Source organism: Ranitomeya imitator, chromosome 2 (genome assembly GCF_032444005.1).
Source record: "Ranitomeya imitator isolate aRanImi1 chromosome 2, aRanImi1.pri, whole genome shotgun sequence".
NCBI lineage: Eukaryota > Metazoa > Chordata > Amphibia > Anura > Dendrobatidae > Ranitomeya > Ranitomeya imitator.
The window spans coordinates 251737449-251756074 of record NC_091283.1 but is presented as its reverse complement, the minus strand read 5'-3'; the positions used below and the strand labels follow the sequence as shown (position 1 = coordinate 251756074).

At 42.8% G+C, this 18626-nt stretch overlaps 1 protein-coding gene across 3 annotated transcripts in view; it reads left to right on the top strand.

The window, feature by feature from the left end:
• Positions 1-18335, top strand: part of LOC138662931 (zinc finger protein 773-like) — a 32185-nt gene extending 13850 nt beyond the window's left edge. For 2 of the 3 annotated variants that reach the window (XM_069748940.1, XM_069748942.1), the window contains one exon: positions 17261-18335. In XM_069748940.1, coding sequence (XP_069605041.1) covers positions 17261-18282 — 1022 coding nt within the window. In that variant the 3' untranslated portion in view covers positions 18283-18335. The remainder of the gene's footprint in view (positions 1-17260) is intronic. The other variant, XM_069748941.1, reaches the window with a different exon arrangement.
• Positions 18336-18626: the final 291 nt, after the last annotated feature.

Here is an 18626-nt window from a genome sequence, read left to right as displayed (position 1 = left end):
GTTGGCATTGGAATTGGGGTTAGTGTTGTGAGTTCTGTTTTTGGGCTCCCTCTGGTGGTTACTGATGGTACTGGGTGATTTGTGTTCTGCTGTCTCTGGTGTCCACCTGTTCTATTAGGATTTGGGAGTTTCCTATTTAACCGGGCTTTCTTGTCATTTCCCCGCCGGCTATCAAGGTTATCAGAGTGTTTTGTTACCTCAGCTTCTGGCTTCAGTAATCTTCAGGACAAGCTAAGTTTTGATTTTCTTGTTCCACGTTTTGCTTTATTTTTGTCTTGTCCAGCTTGCATATAATTGTCTCTTTGCTGCTGGTTGCTCTAGTGGGCTGTAATTGCTCCTCATGTTCCATGAGTTGGAACATGAGTTCAAGTAATTACAGGATGGTTTTTTGAAGGGTTTTTTGCTGACCGCGCAGTTTACTTTTGTATCCTCTGCTATCTAGTTTTAGCGGGCCTCATTTTGCTGAATCTGTTTTCATACTGTGTATGTGCCTTCCTCTCATTTCACCGTCATTATATGTGGGGGGCTGCTATTTCTGTGGGGTATTTCTCTGGAGGCAAGAGAGGTCTGTGTTACTTCTAATAGGGGAAGTTAGATCTTCGGCTGGTGCGAGACGTCTAGGATCAACGTAGGCACGTTCCCCGGCTATTGTTATTTGTGTGTTCAGGTTTAGGGTCGCGGTCAGCTCAGGTTCCATCACCCTAGAGCTCGTTGGTGCTTGTCCTTTTGTGATTCCCTGCCATTGGAATCATGACAGTATAGCCGGCCAAAATGTTTGGGCTGAAGTAGGAGGAAAAGTAGTCTGAGGAAGTTTTTTTTTTTTTTCTCTCCTCTGAGGTTGCTGCCTAGCCTTAATTGCAGCCAGGCTGATTTTTTTTTTCCTCCTCTTAATCCTTGAATGGCTCTGACCTTAGCTGTTTATCATGGACGTCCAGAGTTTAGCTTCCAGCTTGAATAATCTTGCTGCTAAGGTTCAAAATATACAAGATTTTGTTGTACATGCTCCTATGTCTGAACCTAGAATTCCTATTCCAGAGTTCTTTGCTGGAGATAGATCTAGTTTTCTGAATTTTAGGAACAATTGCAAGCTGTTCCTTTCTTTGAAATCTCGCTCTTCTGGAGACCCTGCTCAGCAGGTTAAGATTATTATATCTTTCCTGCGGGGTGACCCTCAAAATTGGGCATTTGCATTGGCACCAGGGGATCCTGCGTTGCTTAATGTTGATGCGTTTTTTCTGGCATTGGGTTTGCTCTATGAGGAACCTAACCAGGAGATTCAGGCTGAAAAAGCTTTATTAGCTCTCTCTCAGGGGCAAGATGAAGCAGAAATATATTGTCAAAAATTTCGGAAATGGTCAGTGCTTACTCAGTGGAATGAGTGCGCCCAGGCTGCAAAGTTCAGAGATGGCCTTTCTGAGGCCATTAAAGATGTTATGGTGGGGTTCCCTGCGCCTACGGGTCTGAATGAGTCTATGACTATGGCTATTCAGATTGATCGGCGTTTACGGGAGCGCAAACCTGTGCACCATTTGGCGGTGTCTTCTGAACAGGCACTTGAGACAATGCAATGTGATAGAGTTCAGTCTAGAAGTGAACGGCAAAACTATAGGCGGAAAAATGGGTTGTGCTTTTATTGTGGTGATTCAGCTCATGTTATATCAGCATGCTCTAAACGCACAAAAAAGGTTGATAAGTCTGTTGCCATTAGTACGTTACAGTCTAAGTTCATTCTGTCTGTGACTCTGATTTGCTCATTATCATCCATTTCCGTCGATGCCTATGTAGATTCAGGCGCTGCCCTGAGTCTTATGGATTGGTCATTTGCCAAGCGATGTGGGTTTAGTCTTGAGCCTCTGGAAGTCCCTATTCCTTTGAAGGGAATTGACTCTACACCTTTAGCTATGAATAAACCTCAGTACTGGACACAAGTGACCATGCGTATGACTCCCGTTCATCAGGAGGTGATTCGCTTCCTGGTGTTGTATAATTTACATGATGTTCTAGTACTTGGTCTGCCATGGTTACAAACTCATAATCCAGTCCTTGACTGGAAAACAATGTCTGTGTTAAGCTGGGGATGTCAGGGGGTTCATGATGATGCACCTCCGATTTCTATCGCTTCATCTACTCCTTCTGAGGTTCCTGTATTTTTGTCTGATTATCGGGATGTTTTTGAGGAGCCTAAGCTCAGTTCGCTTCCTCCTCACAGGGATTGCGATTGTGCTATAGATTTAATTCCTGGTAGTAAATTTCCTAAAGGTCGTTTGTTCAATCTGTCAGTGCCAGAGCATACTGCTATGCGGGATTATGTTAAGGAGTCCTTGGAAAAGGGACATATCCGTCCATCTTCGTCCCCTTTGGTAGCAGGTTTTTTTTTCGTGGCCAAAAAAGATGGGTCCTTGAGGCCTTGTATAGATTATCGTCTTTTGAATAAGATTACCGTAAAATATCAGTATCCTTTGCCTTTGTTGACTGATTTGTTTGCTCGCATTAAGGGGGCTAAATGGTTCACTAAGATTGATCTTCGGGGTGCGTATAATCTTATACGAATAAAGCAAGGTGATGAGTGGAAAACCGCATTTAATACGCCTGAGGGCCATTTTGAGTATTTGGTAATGCCTTTCGGACTTTCTAATGCTCCTTCAGTCTTCCAGTCCTTTATGCACGATATTTTCCGTGAATATCTGGATAAATTTATGATTGTGTATTTGGATGATATTTTGGTTTTTTCTGATGACTGGGAGTCTCATGTTCAGCAGGTCAGGAAGGTGTTTCAGGTCCTGCGGGCTAATTCCTTGTTTGTAAAGGGCTCAAAGTGTCTCTTTGGAGTCCAGAAGATTTCTTTCTTGGGGTATATTTTTTCCCCTTCTACTATTGAGATGGATCCCGTCAAGGTTCGGGCTATTTGTGACTGGACGCAGCCTGCATCTCTTAAGAGTCTGCAGAAGTTCTTAGACTTTGCTAATTTCTATCGTCGTTTTATAACTAATTTTTCTAGTGTTGTTAAGCCTTTGACGGATTTGACTAAGAAGGGTGCTGATGTTGCTGATTGGTCTCCTGCGGCTGTGGAGGCCTTTCGGGAACTTAAACGCCAGTTTTCTTCTGCTCCTGTGTTGCGTCAGCCTGATGTTTCGCTTCCTTTCCAAGTTGAGGTTGATGCTTCCGAGATTGGAGCGGGGGCGGTTTTGTCACAGAGAAGCTCCGATTGCTCGGTGATGAAGCCATGTGCGTTCTTTTCTAGAAAATTTTCGCCCGCTGAGCGGAATTATGATGTGGGTAATCGGGAACTTTTGGCCATGAAGTGGGCATTTGAGGAGTGGCGTCATTGGCTGGAGGGTGCTAGACATCGTGTGGTGGTCTTGACTGATCACAAAAATCTGATTTACCTTGAGTCTGCCAGGTGTCTGAATCCTAGACAGGCTCGTTGGTCACTGTTTTTCTCTCGTTTCAATTTTGTGGTTTCATACCTGCCAGGTTCAAAGAATGTGAAGGCGGATGCTCTTTCTAGGAGTTTTGTGCCTGACTCCACTGGAAATTCTGAGCCCACTGGTATCCTTAGGGATGGGGTGATTTTGTCGGCCGTCTTCCCAGACTTGCGACGTGCTTTGCAGGAGTTTCAGGCGGGTAAACCTGATCGTTGTCCGCCTGAGAGACTGTTTGTTCCGGATAGTTGGACCAGTAGAGTCATCTCCGAGGTCCATTCTTCTGCGTTGGCAGGTCATCCTGGAATATTTGGTACTAGAGACTTGGTGGCCAGGTCTTTTTGGTGGCCTTCCTTGTCGTGGGATGTGCGTTCTTTTGTGCAGTCTTGTGAGGTTTGTGCTCGGGCTAAGCCTTGCTGTTCTCGAGCCAGTGGATTGTTGTCACCTTTGCCTATCCCGAAGAGGCCTTGGACGCACATTTCCATGGACTTTATTTCGGATCTCCCTGTCTCTCAAAAAATGTCCGTCATCTGGGTTGTGTGTGACCGCTTTTCTAAAATGGTTCATCTTGTACCCTTGCCTAAGTTGCCTTCCTCCTCTGAGTTGGTCCCTCTGTTTTTCCAGAACGTGGTTCGTTTGCATGGGATTCCGGAGAACATCGTTTCGGACAGGGGATCCCAGTTTGTGTCTAGATTTTGGCGGACGTTCTGTGCTAAGATGGGCATTGATTTGTCCTTTTCGTCTGCATTCCACCCTCAGACGAATGGCCAGACGGAGCGAACTAATCAGACCTTGGAAACTTATTTGAGGTGTTTTGTTTCTGCTGATCAGGATGACTGGGTTACCTTTTTGCCGCTGGCCGAGTTTGCCCTTAATAATCGGGCTAGTTCTGCTACCTTGGTTTCTCCTTTCTTTTGTAATTCGGGGTTTCATCCTCGTTTTTCCTCTGGTCAGGTGGAGCCTTCTGATTATCCTGGAGTGGACATGGTGGTGGATGGGTTGCATCGGATTTGGAGTCATGTGGTGGACAATTTGAAGTTGTCCCAGGAGAAGGCTCAGCAGTTTGCTAATCGCCGTCGCCGCGTGGGTCCTCGACTTCGTGTTGGGGACTTGGTGTGGTTGTCTTCTCGTTTTGTTCCTATGAAGGTCTCTTCTCCTAAGTTCAAGCCTCGGTTCATCGGTCCTTATAGGATCTTGGAAATTCTTAACCCTGTGTCGTTTCGTTTGGATCTCCCGGCATCGTTTGCTATTCATAATGTGTTCCATCGGTCGTTGTTGCGGAGGTATGAGGTACCTGTTGTTCCTTCGCTTGAGCCTCCTGCTCCGGTGCTGGTGGAGGGAGAATTGGAGTATGTTGTGGAGAAGATCTTGGATTCTCGTGTTTCCAGACGGAATCTCCAATATTTGGTCAAGTGGAAGGGTTATGGTCAGGAGGATAATTCTTGGGTGGTTGCCTCTGATGTTCATGCTGATGATTTGGTCCGCGCTTTTCATAGGGCTCATCCTGGTCGCCCTGGTGGTTCTCGTGAGGGTTCGGTGACCCCTCCTCAAGGGGGGGGTACTGTTGTGAGTTCTGTTTTTGGGCTCCCTCTGGTGGTTACTGATGGTACTGGGTGATTTGTGTTCTGCTGTCTCTGGTGTCCACCTGTTCTATTAGGATTTAGGAGTTTCCTATTTAACCGGGCTTTCTTGTCATTTCCCCGCTGGCTATCAAGGTTATCAGAGTGTTTTGTTACCTCAGCTTCTGGCTTCAGTAATCTTCAGGACAAGCTAAGTTTTGATTTTCTTGTTCCACGTTTTGCTTTATTTTTGTCTTGTCCAGCTTGCATATAATTGTCTCTTTGCTGCTGGTTGCTTTAGTGGGCTGTAATTGCTCCTCATGTTCTATGAGTTGGAACATGAGTTCAAGTAATTACAGGATGGTTTTTTGAAGGGTTTTTTGCTGACCGCGCAGTTTACTTTTGTATCCTCTGCTATCTAGTTTTAGCGGGCCTCATTTTGCTGAATCTGTTTTCATACTGTGTATGTGCCTTCCTCTCATTTCACCGTCATTATATGTGGGGGGCTGCTATTTCTGTGGGGTATTTCTCTAGAGGCAAGAGAGGTCTGTGTTTCTTCTAATAGGGGAAGTTAGATCTTCGGCTGGTGCGAGGCGTCTAGGATCAACGTAGGCACGTTCCCCGGCTATTGTTATTTGTGTGTTCAGGTTTAGGGTCGCGGTCAGCTCAGGTTCCATCACCCTAGAGCTCGTTGGTGCTTGTCCTTTTGTGATTCCCTGCCATTGGAATCATGACAGGTTAGTGTTGGAATTGGGGTTAGTGTTGGATTTGGGGTTAGTGTTGGAATTAGGGTTGGGGTTGGTAATAGGGTTGGCGTTGGAATTGAGGTTAGTGTTGGAATTGGGGTTAGTGTTGGAATTGGGGTTAGTGTTGGATTTGGGGTTAGTGTTGGAATTAGGGTTAGGGATAGAATTAAGGTTAGGGCTGGAAATAGGGTTAGGGTTGGAATTGGGGTTAGGCTTGTGGTTAGGGTTATGGTTGGGATTAGGATTTGGGGTGTGTTGGGATTAGGGTTGTGGTTAGGGGTGTGTTGGGGTTAGGATTGTGATTAGGGTTGTGTTTAGGGTTGGGATTAGGGTTAGGGGTGTGTTGGGGTTAGTGTTGAAGTTAGAATTGAGGGTTTTCCACTGTATAAGCACATCAGGGGCTCTCCAAACGCTACATGGCGCCACCATTGTTTCCAGCCAATCTTGCGTTCAAAAAGTCAAATGATGCTCCATCCTTTCCAAGCTCTGACGTGCACCCAAACTGGTTTACCCCAACATATGGTGCATCAGCGTACTCAAGAAAAATTGCACAACAACTTTCGGGGTCTAATTTCTCCTGTTGTTGTTGGGAAAATAAAACAATTGCGGACTAAAATATCATTTTTAGATGAAAAAAAATATTTTTTATTTTCACGGCTCTGCGTTATAAACTTCTGTGAAGTACTTGAGGGTTCAAAGTACTCACCACACATCTAGATAAACCAAGTGTGAATAGATATAATTAAAAACCAGATGGTGAGGGGAGGAGTGCTCAGTCAATAAGCTAACATAGAAATGACAGAAAAAAGACTGGCACATCCAAACTAGTGTGAATAGGTGCATACCAGGAGCAGCTACCTCCATATACAATATACAAAAAAAGGTTGCACTCTATCGTGCCAAAACACATCAAATATGAAATACATGAAATATGAATAGCAAAATGGCTTTTTGAACATTAGGAAAAAAACTTTTGAGATGCTTGGCACAGAATTTGGCCAAATAGTGTGAGCCCATCAACCATCGTCAAGGTGGTCTCATTAAAAAACTGATGGGTACCTGACCTCCCTGTCCAAATGTGAACACTTACCGAAGGCTAATGTCTGCATGCTTGGGTGAATATGGACACCTCTCTCAGCAAAGCCCCCTGACGAAGGCTGACGCCGAAACGCGCGTCGGGGATAGGCACATCCAGGAGACGACTCCTCACCCATACAGGTATTTGCGGCCCGGGTTATTGTACTATTCCTGCATCTTGGGAACATCATTTGTATACTTACCAATACTTTAGCGCATCTACCTGTATCTGGCCATCTTTTTACCCCTAATGGCTGTTCACTTGCACCTTTTTGCAACCACATTCAAAAACACACACGTCCATGTTTTCAACACGCAAGTACTATATGCACTTTAATTTTTAGGTGGTCTCTTAGTATTTCCTAAATATAGTATATACTATTTCTGCACACGCATGCACCTATTCACAGTAGTTTGGATGTGCCAGTCTTTTTTCTGTCATTTCTATGAAGCCCAATACGTCAGGAAAAAACAGTCTCAGAACCGCTAGATCCGTTGAAGCGTTCCCGAGTTATTACCTCATAAAGGGACACTGGTCAGAATTGCAAAAAACGGCCAGGTCATTAAGGTCAAAATAGGCTGGGTCATGAAGGGGTTAAAAAGGTATAATTCTACAGTTTTCCAAAGACTGTTAAAAATGGTGTAAGTCTGTAAAAAGTAGGTTTTGCAAATTTACTTAAATATAATGAAAAATTGCTGCTATATTTTAACACTAATAAAAGTGGCATGATGACAATGGCGATGGACCACAAAACCATTATGGGGAATGTAAGCGTGGAGTGACATCAGTGGCCCAAAGTCATTTAACCCCTTAAAAACATCAGTTACTTATTCAAATCTGTGAAAATGGGCTGTTTGCCCACTTTGATGCCAGTTCTGGTGCCCTGAACACATTTGGGCCAGGCTGGAGGGACCTGGGTTTGATGCAGGGTATCAATGTCTATGTATTTTAAGTGTCAGATCAATGGCCCAAAGGCATTTAACCCCTTACAAAACATCAGTTACTTATTCAAATGTGTGAAAATGGGCTGTTTGCCCACTTTGATGCCAGTTCTGGTGCCCTGAACCCATTTGGGCCAGGCTGAAGAGACCTGTTTTTGATGTCGGGCTCCCTGTTGTATATGTATGCACTGTGGTATCAGTGGTCTAAAGGCATTTAACAGTTTAAAAACATCAGTTACTTATTCAAATCTGTGAAAATGGGACGTTTGCCCACTTTGATGCCAGTTCTCATGCCCAAAAGCCATTTGGGCCAGGCTGGAGGGACCTGGGTTTGATGCAGTGCATCAATATCTGTGTATTTTAAGTGTCAAATCAGTGGCACAAAGTTATTTAACCCCTTAAAAACATCAGTTACAGTCATGGCCAAAAGTATTGACACCCCTGCAATTCTGTCAGATAATACTCAGTTTCTTCCTGAAAATGATTGCAAACACATTATTTGGTATTATTATCTTCATTTAATTTGTCTTAAATGAAAAAACACAAAAGAGAATGAAGCAAAGAACAAAACATTGATCATTGCACACAAAACTCCAAAAATGGGCCAGAAAAAAGTATTGGCACCCTCAGCCTAATACTTGGTTGCGCAACCTTTAGCCAAAATAACTGCGACCAACTGCTTTCGGTAACCATCAATGAGTTTCTTACAATGCTCTGCTGGAATTTTAGACCATTCTTCTTTGGCAAACTGCTCCAGGTCCCTGATATTTGAAGGGTGCCTTCTCCAAACTGCCATTTTTTGATCTCACCACAGGTGTTCTATGGGATTCAGGTCTGGACTCATTGCTGGCCACCTTAGAAGTCTCCAGTGCTTTCTCTCAAACCATTTTCTAGTGCTTTTTGAAGTGTGTTTTGGGTCATTCTCCTGCTGGAAGACCCATGACCTCTGAGGGAGACCCAGCTTTCTCACACTGGGCCCTACATTATGCTGCAAAATTTGTTGGTAGTCTTCAGACTTCATAATGCCATGCACACGGTCAAGCAGTCCAGTGCCAGAGGCAGCAAAGCAACCCCAAAACATCAGGGAACCTCCGCCATGTTTGACTGTAGGGACCGTGTTCTTTTCTTTGAATGCCTCTTTTTTTTCTCCTGTAAACTCTATGTTGATGCCTTTGACCAAAAAGCTCTACTTTTGTCTCATCTGACCAGAGAACATTCTTCCAAAACGTTTTAGGCTTTTTCAGGTAAGTTTTGGCAAACTCCAGCCTGGCCTTTTTATGTCTCGGGGTAAGAAGTGGGGTCTTCCTGGGTCTCCTACCATACAGTCCCTTTTCATTCAGACGCCGACGGATAGTACGGGTTGACACTGTTGTACCCTTGGACTGCAGGGCAGCTTGAACTTGTTTGGATGTTAGTCGAGGTTCTTTATCCAACATCCGCACAATCTTGCGTTGAAATCTCTTGTCAATTTTTCTTTTCTGTCCACATCTAGGGAGGCTAGCCACAGTGCCATGGGCTTTAAACTTCTAGATGACACTGCGCACGGTAGACACAGGACCATTCAGGTCTTTGGAGATGGACTTGTAGCCTTGAGATTGCTCATGCTTCCTCACAATATGGTTTCTCAAGTCCTCAGACAGTTCTTTGGTCTTCTTTCTTTTCTCCATGCTCAATGTGGTACACACAAGGACACAGGACAGAGGTTGAGTCAACTTTAATCTATGTCAAATGGCTGCAAGTGTTATTTAGTTATTGCTAACACCTGTTAGGTGCCACAGGTAAGTTACAGGTGCTGTTAATTACACAAATTAGAGAAGCATCACATGATTTTTCGAACAGTGCCAATACTTTTGTCCACCCCCTTTTTTATGTTTGGTGTGGAATTATATCCAATTTGACTTCAGGACAATTCTTTTTGTGTTTTTTTCATTTAAGACAAATGAAATGATGATAATAATAGCAAATAATTTGTGTTTGCAATCATTTTCAGGAAGAAAATGAGTATTATCTGACAGAATTGCAGGGTTGTCAATACTTTTGGCCATGACTGTACATATTCAAATCTGTGAAAATGGGACATTTCCCCACTTTGATGCCAGTTCTGGTGCCCTGAACCCATTTGGGCCAGGTTGGAGGGACCTGGGTTTGATGCAGGGCTTCACTGTCTGTGTATTTTAAGTGTCAGATCAGTGGATCAAAGGCATTTAACCCCTTAAAAACATCAGTTACTTATTCAAATCTGTGAAAATGGGACGTTTGCCCACTTTGATGCCGGTTCTGGTGCCCAGAACGCATTTGGGTAAGGCTGAAGGGACCTGGGTTTGATGCAGGGCATCATTTTCTGTGTATTTTAAGTGTCAGATCAGTGGCCCAAAGGCATTTAACCCCTTAAAAACATCAGTTACTTATTCAAATCTGCGAAAATGGGCTGTTTGCCCACTTCGATGCCAGTTCTGGTGCCCTGAACCCATTTGGGCCAGGCTGAAGAGACCTGTTTTTGATGTCGGGCTCCCTGTTGTATATGTATGCACTGTGGAATCAGTGGTTTAAAGGCATTTAACAGTTTAAAAACATCAGTTACTTATTCAAATCTGTGAAAATGGGACGTTTGCCCACTTTGATGCCAGTTCTGGTGCCCAGAACGCATTTGGGTAAGGCTGAAGGGACCTGGGTTTAATGCAGGGCATCATTTTCTGGGTATTTTAAGTGTCAGATCAGTGGCCCAAAGGCATTTAACCCCTTAAAAACATCAGTTACTTATTCAAATCTGCGAAAATGGGCTGCTTGCCCACTTTGATGCCAGTTCAGGTGACCATAACCTATTTGGGCCAGGCTGGAAATAACTGATTTGGATGTGGAGCGCTCTGTTCTATATGTCTGCAGTGTGAGATTAGTGGCCCAAAGGTATTTAACCCTTTCTTCAGCGCTCTTTGGTGCCAATTTTTGTGCCAGTTTTATTGTTTTTGGAGCCGCTTTTAGGCGTATTCACATCAGGGCACCTCGCTGCATTATCTTTTATTATTGTGATGCTTACTTTTTGTTGTTAAACCTATAAAATACAGAAAAGAAAAAATTGCCGAATAAGAAACTGATGAATAAGAAACCAACTTCAGCCTTGTACTAGGACTTCACCTACTGGCTAGAAATGTCATCTCACACCAGCAAACAACGGGGGAGGGGAGCGGATATTCACCCTCTGCAGCCCAGGAGATCAAATTCCCCCCCTATAGACAGGCACACCAGTATTCCAGCCGTTGCAGAATCCCAAGTCTGCGGTTCCACAGCACACTCGCTGCCAGCCTCCCCACCTCCTTTATATGTTGGAAGCTTTCAAGATGGTGCTGTCCCTCAGCTCAGTTCCCGCCACAGACTCTCCAACAGCTCCTGGAGATCCGGACCCAGCGCTCAGCCTTCAGCCCCTCCGCTGTCTTCACCTCACCGATAAGCCGACCTCCAGGGGAGTTATGTGTTGCACAGATCTGATGTCTGCTGGCTTCCAGCACGCTGCTTCCACAATTCTGCAGGCACTCTGTATTCAGCCTTACATAGCTGGAGTCCAGGGTTCAAACCCCACCAAGGACAACATCTGCAAAGAGTTTGTATGTTCTCTCTGTGTTTGCGTGGGTTTCCTCCGGGTTCTCCTGTTTCCTCCCACATTCCAAAGACATACTGATAGGGAATTTAGATTGTGAACCTCATCGAGGACAGCGATGATAATGTGTGTAAAGCGCTGCGGAATATGTTAAAAATAAATATATATAAAAATAAAGATTATTATTATTATTCACAACGTCTCCCGGAGGTGCTCCAGCGTGTCCTCTCACCACTCCAATCTTCACCTCTCCGTTCAGTGGGCAGGAGACCGATATTTGTGCCGTTATCAGCAGGAGCTCCGTGGCATCGACCTCTCTCCTCAGCGTCCTGGCCACGCCCCCTTTAGAAACATTTCAATATCTGTTTTTTTCTGGTGTTTTTCATGTAATATAGGAAAACCTAAAGCCAGAAATAAACCCCATAAATCACTGTACATGGAGACTTTGGGATCAGATCATTTCTGTCCGCGTTGATTGTGGAAACAAAAAAGCCTAAAACTTCTTTGTGTGAATCAGAGCTGAGATCTAACGTGATAGAAGATTACAGTGCGGGGAAGACGGGAAACCTTCATATAGAGGCCGGTGGTGATGGAGTCAGTGACCGACTCTGGCCAAATATGTCTCTAGAGCCGTAGTAGAAGATGAAGATGTCGTCCTCATCATGAAGTAGTTATTTCTCATGTCGCGTGTAATGAATATCTCCTGCAGTATTACTAATGCCGATTCCAGGGTCGGTAAATGAGACGAGAATTAGCGTTATGGAAGATGAGTCTATGAGAAACGTATTCAGCTGCCGACTCCGAGGAGGAAACTGCTTGTTGTCTGTGGCCTAAATATATAGGATTTATTAGTAGATGTAAAGGAGGAAACTAAATACTGTAAAATAATAAATCTCCTCATATGTTTCCCTTATTATCCCCAGTAATTGTATTATTACACAGGATTCTTATGATGTTACATCGGCTCATCTTCTCATTCAGGTCTCTACAATATCGGATCCTCTCAGTGAAGATCTTCTACAAAAGAGAATTTTCCTGATTTACCCATCAGTGATGGATATGGACAGAGACAAGATGGCGGAGAGAATATTACACCTCACCCTAGAGATCCTCTATGCTGACATTTTGCTGGATGTAATTTTTTTTCTAAGCCTCCCAATAGCCACAATATTATAGGCGTTATCAACACTAATATCAACACTATTATATGCATTATGTAAAAATGGGGGCAGGACAGTGAGGGATCAGCGACCGGACATAAGCCAATACAGATGAATATGTAATCAGAGCGCCACAAAGCCCCGCCCCAGAGCACCACATAAAGCCCCGCCCACAGCCCCGCCCCAGAGCAGCACATAAAGCCCCACCCACAGCCCCATCCCAGAGATGAGAATCTCATCTACAAATAAAGATTAAACAACAACCACAAGACGGATTTCATCACCAGGTATCGGTGTAATCAGTATAACGGCACCGACCTGACAGTGTCTGTAGTCACTGAGCACAATCCTGCTGACAGGTTCCCTTTAAGACATCTCCGCTCTGCACTATTATACACAGTTCTCTTTAAATGTGTAATATTTCTTGTTGAAACTCATCTGACAGAAAATATTGGAGCTTCCGATAGTTTAGATTGTGAAGTCACCGAGCCCCGTGCTCTAATTCCCCCAGAGAGGTTTCACCACTAGCTGCTCATTTATTACTGATGGAGACTGTTCAGTTTGATCATTTCAGTAGATGTTATCGTCTATAGTCAGTTTTTGATTACAGTAGTGTCCAGAATCCTCTGATTTATCCTCTTCCTGCAGCCAGTTTTGTGTTCTTAATCAGGCCCCATTTTTACAATCTGACGTGTGTCACTTTATGTGGTGATAACTTTGGAATTCTTCACAAAGGATAATAGAAAACAAATGGATCTTACAAATTATTTTCCAGCTTCTCACAATACCCTACATACGATTGTACACTAATCTCTGGGCACATGGCCGTGTTCAGAAGGGAAGGAGCGCCATTTAGCTTCTCTTGCCTTGCGCAGGCGTGTACTATGGAGGACAGAGAATGAACTTCAATCCAATATTGCAGCCAGCATGCAGCTAGCGGGTAAGGAAAGGGTGAATCAAACACCCGAAAACCCCGCCTCTATGGCTGAAAATTGTTCCCTCCAAATTCAGGTGACTGAGTCCCTTTACAGCTCAAGGAACATCAGTTCAGATCAGTCAGATCGCACCATCCGTTGTTGTATGAGCCAAAGTGGACTTCATGGGAGTCAACCAAGGAGGACACCATTGTTGAAAAAAAGCCTGACTGGAATTTGCCAAACTACATGATGACAAGCCACAAAGCTTCTGGGAGAATGTCCTATGGACAGATGAGACAAAAATGTTACTTTTTGGCAAGACACATCAGCTCTATGTTCACAGATGGAAAAATGAAGCATATCAAGAAAAGAACACTGTCCCTACTGTGAAACATGGAGGAGGCTCTGTTATGTTCTTGGCTGCTTTGCTGCATCTGGCACAGGGTGTCTATCAAGGGATTCTACAGAGAAATGTGCTGCACGATGTCAGAAAGCTTGGTCTCAGTCGCAGGTCATGGGTCTTGCAACAGGATAATGACCCAAAACACAAAGCTAAAAACACCCAAGAATGGCGAAGAGGGAAACATTGGACTATTCTGAAGTGGCCTTCTATGAACCCTGACCTAAATCCTATTGAGCACCTTTTGAAAAAGTTGAAACATGCCGTCTGGAAAAGGCAACCTTCAGTCACGAGACAACTGGAGCAGTTTGCACTTGAGGAGTGGCCAAAATACCTATGGAGGGGTGCAGAAGTCTCATTGACAGTTACAGGAATAGTTTGATTGCAGTGATTGCCTGAAAAGGTTGTGCAGCAAAATATTAACCCTTTCGCGCCAGAGCCTGATTTTAACATCATGACCAGGCCAATTTTTTCAATTCTGACCAGTGTCGCTTTATGAGGTTATAATTCTAACGGTTCAACGAATCCTGCTGATTCTGAGATTGTTTTCTTGTGACATATTGTACTATATGATAGTCATAAAAATTTATTTCATATAACTTGCGTTTATTTCTTTAAAAAAATGGAAATTTGGAGAAAATTTTTAAAATTTTGCAATTTTCTAAAATTTTATTTTTATGCTCTCAAATCAGTCATATCACACAAAATAGTTAATAAATAATATTTCCCACATGTCTACTTTACATCACCACAATTTTAAAAACCCCTTTTTTTGTTAGGAAGTTATAAGGGTTAAAAATTGACCAGTGATTTCTCATTATTACAACAAAATTTACAAAACCATGTTTTTAAGGACCACATCACATTTGAAGTGAGTTTGGGGGGGCAATATAACAGAAAATACCCAAAAGTGACAGCATTCTAAAAACTGCACCCCTCAAGGTGCGCAAAACCACATTCAAGAAGTTTATTAACCCTTTAGGTGCTTCACAGCAATGAATGGAATGTGAAAGGAAAAAATAAACATTTACTTTTCTTTCACAAAAATTTTCCTTTAGACCTTATTTTTTTTAGTTTCACAAGGGTAACAGGAGAAAACAGTCTATACATTTCATTTTGCAATTTCTTGTGAGCATATCGATACCCCATATTTGGGGGAAATCTACTGTTTGGGTGCATGGCAGAGCTCCGAAGGGAAGGAGCGCCATTTGACTTTTTGAATGTAAAATATGCTGGAATAATTAGTGGTTGCCATGTCGCGTTTGGAGAGCCCCTGATGTGCCTAAACAGTGGAAACTCCCCACAAGTGACACCATTATGGAAACTAGACCCCTTAGGGAACGTATCTGGATGTGTTTTGAGCACCATTATCCCACAGGTGCTTTACAGAAGATTATAACGTAGAGCCATGAAAATAAAAAATTATATTTTTTCCACAACAAATGAACTTTTCGCCCTCAATTTTTTAAAAAAAGGGTAACAGGAGAAATTCGACCCCAAAAGTTGTTGTGCAATTTGTTCCAAGCACGCTGACATCCCATATGAGGGGGGTAAACCACTGTTTTGCTCGGAAGGGAAGGAGCGCCATATTGGAGACCAGATTTTGCTGGAATTGTTTGTGTGTGACATGTTACATTGTCAAAGCCCCTGAGGTGCCAGAACAGCATAAGCCCCCAAAAGTGACTGCATTTTACAAAATACTTCCCTGAATGATTTCTTCTAGTGGTGCAGTGAGCATACTGACACCACAGCTGTTCCATAGAACACCATTGGGCAGTGAAGAAATATTAACATGTTAACCACTAAAATGTTGTTTTAATCCCAAATTTTACATTGGAAAATAGGTAGATAGGTAAATGGTCACTACACCCATAGATGAATTCGCAGAGGGGTGTCATTTCCAATTCCCAGAGGGGTGTCATTTCCAAAATGGGGTCACTTCAGGAGGGATTCTGCTGTTATGGCGCTTTGGAGAGCCGCTAAGTGCCAGAACAACAGAATCCCTCCTGAAGTGACCACATTTTGGGAATGACGCCCCTCTGGGAATTCATCTATGGATATAGTGACCATTTTCATTACACGGATGATTTTCAGAAACACGTAGTGGCCCAATATATTATGCCAAGCTGGTATCTCTGTAGACATCCCCCCACCTACCCCTGGATATTAAGTCAGCTCTACTCAGATGTCTGTCACTAAATAAACCAAATGCTTGAATGTCAAAACAGTTTAAAAACGTGGTTCTGTGTGGAATGGAAGATTGTAAATCAGCCATGGAGACATAAGGCTGGCAATGATGGGCATTGTGTACAATAATAGCGGGTATCAGGCCTCATTCCTCTCTTGGAACATACACGACATCTTCTCTGGAGGTTCTTTCTTCTTTCAGTTGCTGGAATGAGTACAATAAAATGTCGCTCAGTGAGTCTTCTGACATCTTCAGATTCAAGATTTTCAATGACCTTTTCCTGATAATCAAGGGAAGTATCTGCATTTCCGGCTTTTTTGTATAACACAAAATAATTATATGTGGCCACCTGAAACAAGTAAATGACTATCTTTTTAAACCAGGTGTATGATTTTCTTGATACCTGGTATGGCTGTAGAACCTGGTGTGCAAGGTCCATACCCCTCATATATTTGTTTTAGTCAATGACAGACACAGGTTTTGGAGTAGTGGATCCCTGTTTGTCTGCAGTGGCCCTTGTGGCATCTGTGTGGATCGAGCTCAGGATAAAATTATCTTTTTTATCCTTATACTTAGGGGCAAGCAGCTCTCCATTGCGTAAAGCCCCTGACTGCCCCTTTCGGAACTTTTCATTGATCAGTAATTGTGGAAACCCCTGACTTTTTGCGAATGGTCCCACAAGCCCCCCATGTTATGTTCAACCAGACTTTTAAATAGGGGCATGCTGATGTAGTAGTTGTCAACATACAGATTGTAGCATTTATGTAATAATGGAGTTAACAGCTCTCAACAATTTCTCCAGATGTCCCCAGATAAGTAGGGCATCCTGGTGAGTTTAGTTGGCTTTCTTTCCCCTCATAAATGTGATGGTTTGTATTGGTTTGTAGAAATGCTGTTGCTTTTCATCAGCCTGTGAGCCACTAGTAGTGTGGGAACCTCTTTTTTTCCATTGACAGATGATGGACCTGAGCGGGAACTTGTTTTTTGTGGGATGAGAATTGGTATTATTTTCGCCTACATAACATTGATTGGTTTCTTTTTATTCGATATTTGAGAGGCAGAATGAACAAACAATTGAACACCACACAGTACTGGTTCATCCAACAAGGTTTTCTATTAGACTGTGAACTGTCATTGTCTTGGTAAATAGTTTTTTTTTTACATAGCTTGCCATTTTTATGGACAGTTTAAGTAGAAATATTCAAAAATATAAAACTCAAGGATATTTAATTAAAAATAATTGTTTTTTTATCTTAGCAGATGACTGTACCAGGAGATCAGAGGGACAGCTATCTTCAATTTTTAAATCTGATGATCTTGAGATCCTACAAGATACAACTGAAGTGATTGCTGTTACTCCAGATATATCATCATCCATTCACAGCAAAGATCTGTCATCTGATCCTATGAAACAGGTCCCATATTCTGATTCATTACTGACTACTAAGGAAAATCAAAGTCACAAAAGAGGCATTAAAAGACAAACTGCTCCTAAAGCAAAGAAGTCATTTTCATGTTCAGAATGTGGGAAATGTTTTAAATGGAAAAAACATTTTGTTACACACCAAAGAACTCACACAGAAGAGAAGCCTTTTTCATGTTCAGAATGTGGGAAATGTTTGACCTCCAAAGGGCATCTTGTTAGACACCAAAGAACTCACACAGGGGAGAAGCCTTTTTCATGTTCAGAATGTGGGAAATGTTTTAAATGGAAATCAGATTTGGTTAATCACCAGAGAACTCACACAGGGGAGAAGCCTTTTTCATGTTCAGAATGTGGGAAATGTTTTAAATGGAAATCAGATTTGGTTAATCACCAGAGAACTCACACAGGGGAGAAGCCTTTTTCATGTTCAGAATGTGGGAAATGTTTTAAATGGAAATCAGATTTGGTTAATCACCAGAGAACTCACACAGGGGAGAAGCCTTTTTCATGTTCAGAATGTGGGAAATGTTTTACCTCTAAAAAGCATCTTGTTAGACACCAAAGAACTCACACAGGGGAGAAGCCTTTTTCCTGTTCAGAATGTGGGAAATGTTTTACCTCCAAAGGGCATCTTGTTAGACACCAAAGAACTCACACAGGGGAGAAGCCTTTTTCCTGTTCAGAATGTGGGAAATGTTTTTCCGAGAAATGGAGTCTTGTTACACACCAAAGAACTCACACACGGGAGAAGCCTTTTTCGTGTCCAGAATGTAGGAAATGTTTTAAATGGAAAGTGCTTCTTGTTAGACATCAGAGCAGTCACGCAGAGGATAAGTCTTTTACATTTTCTTAATGTGGGAAATATTTTACTTGGAAATCAACTGTTAATAAACATCAGAGACGTCACATAGGGAAGAAGCCTTTTATGTTCATAATGTTGGAATATTTTTAACCAAAAATTGAATCTTCTTAAATGGGTTGTCTCTTGTCATTCCTCATGTTTGCTGACAAAAGGATACAACTAAACTTTATTAATTCCAAATGTAAAACTATACCCACAATTCACCCCCTGAAGGTTATTCAGGAGGTGACTAATAGAAAAAACATGTACCCCACAGTTCATTATATCGGGTGAGGTGACGTATACACTCTCACTCTCCAAGCCTCTCTTTTCTATGGGTTTCATCGTCCTCACTA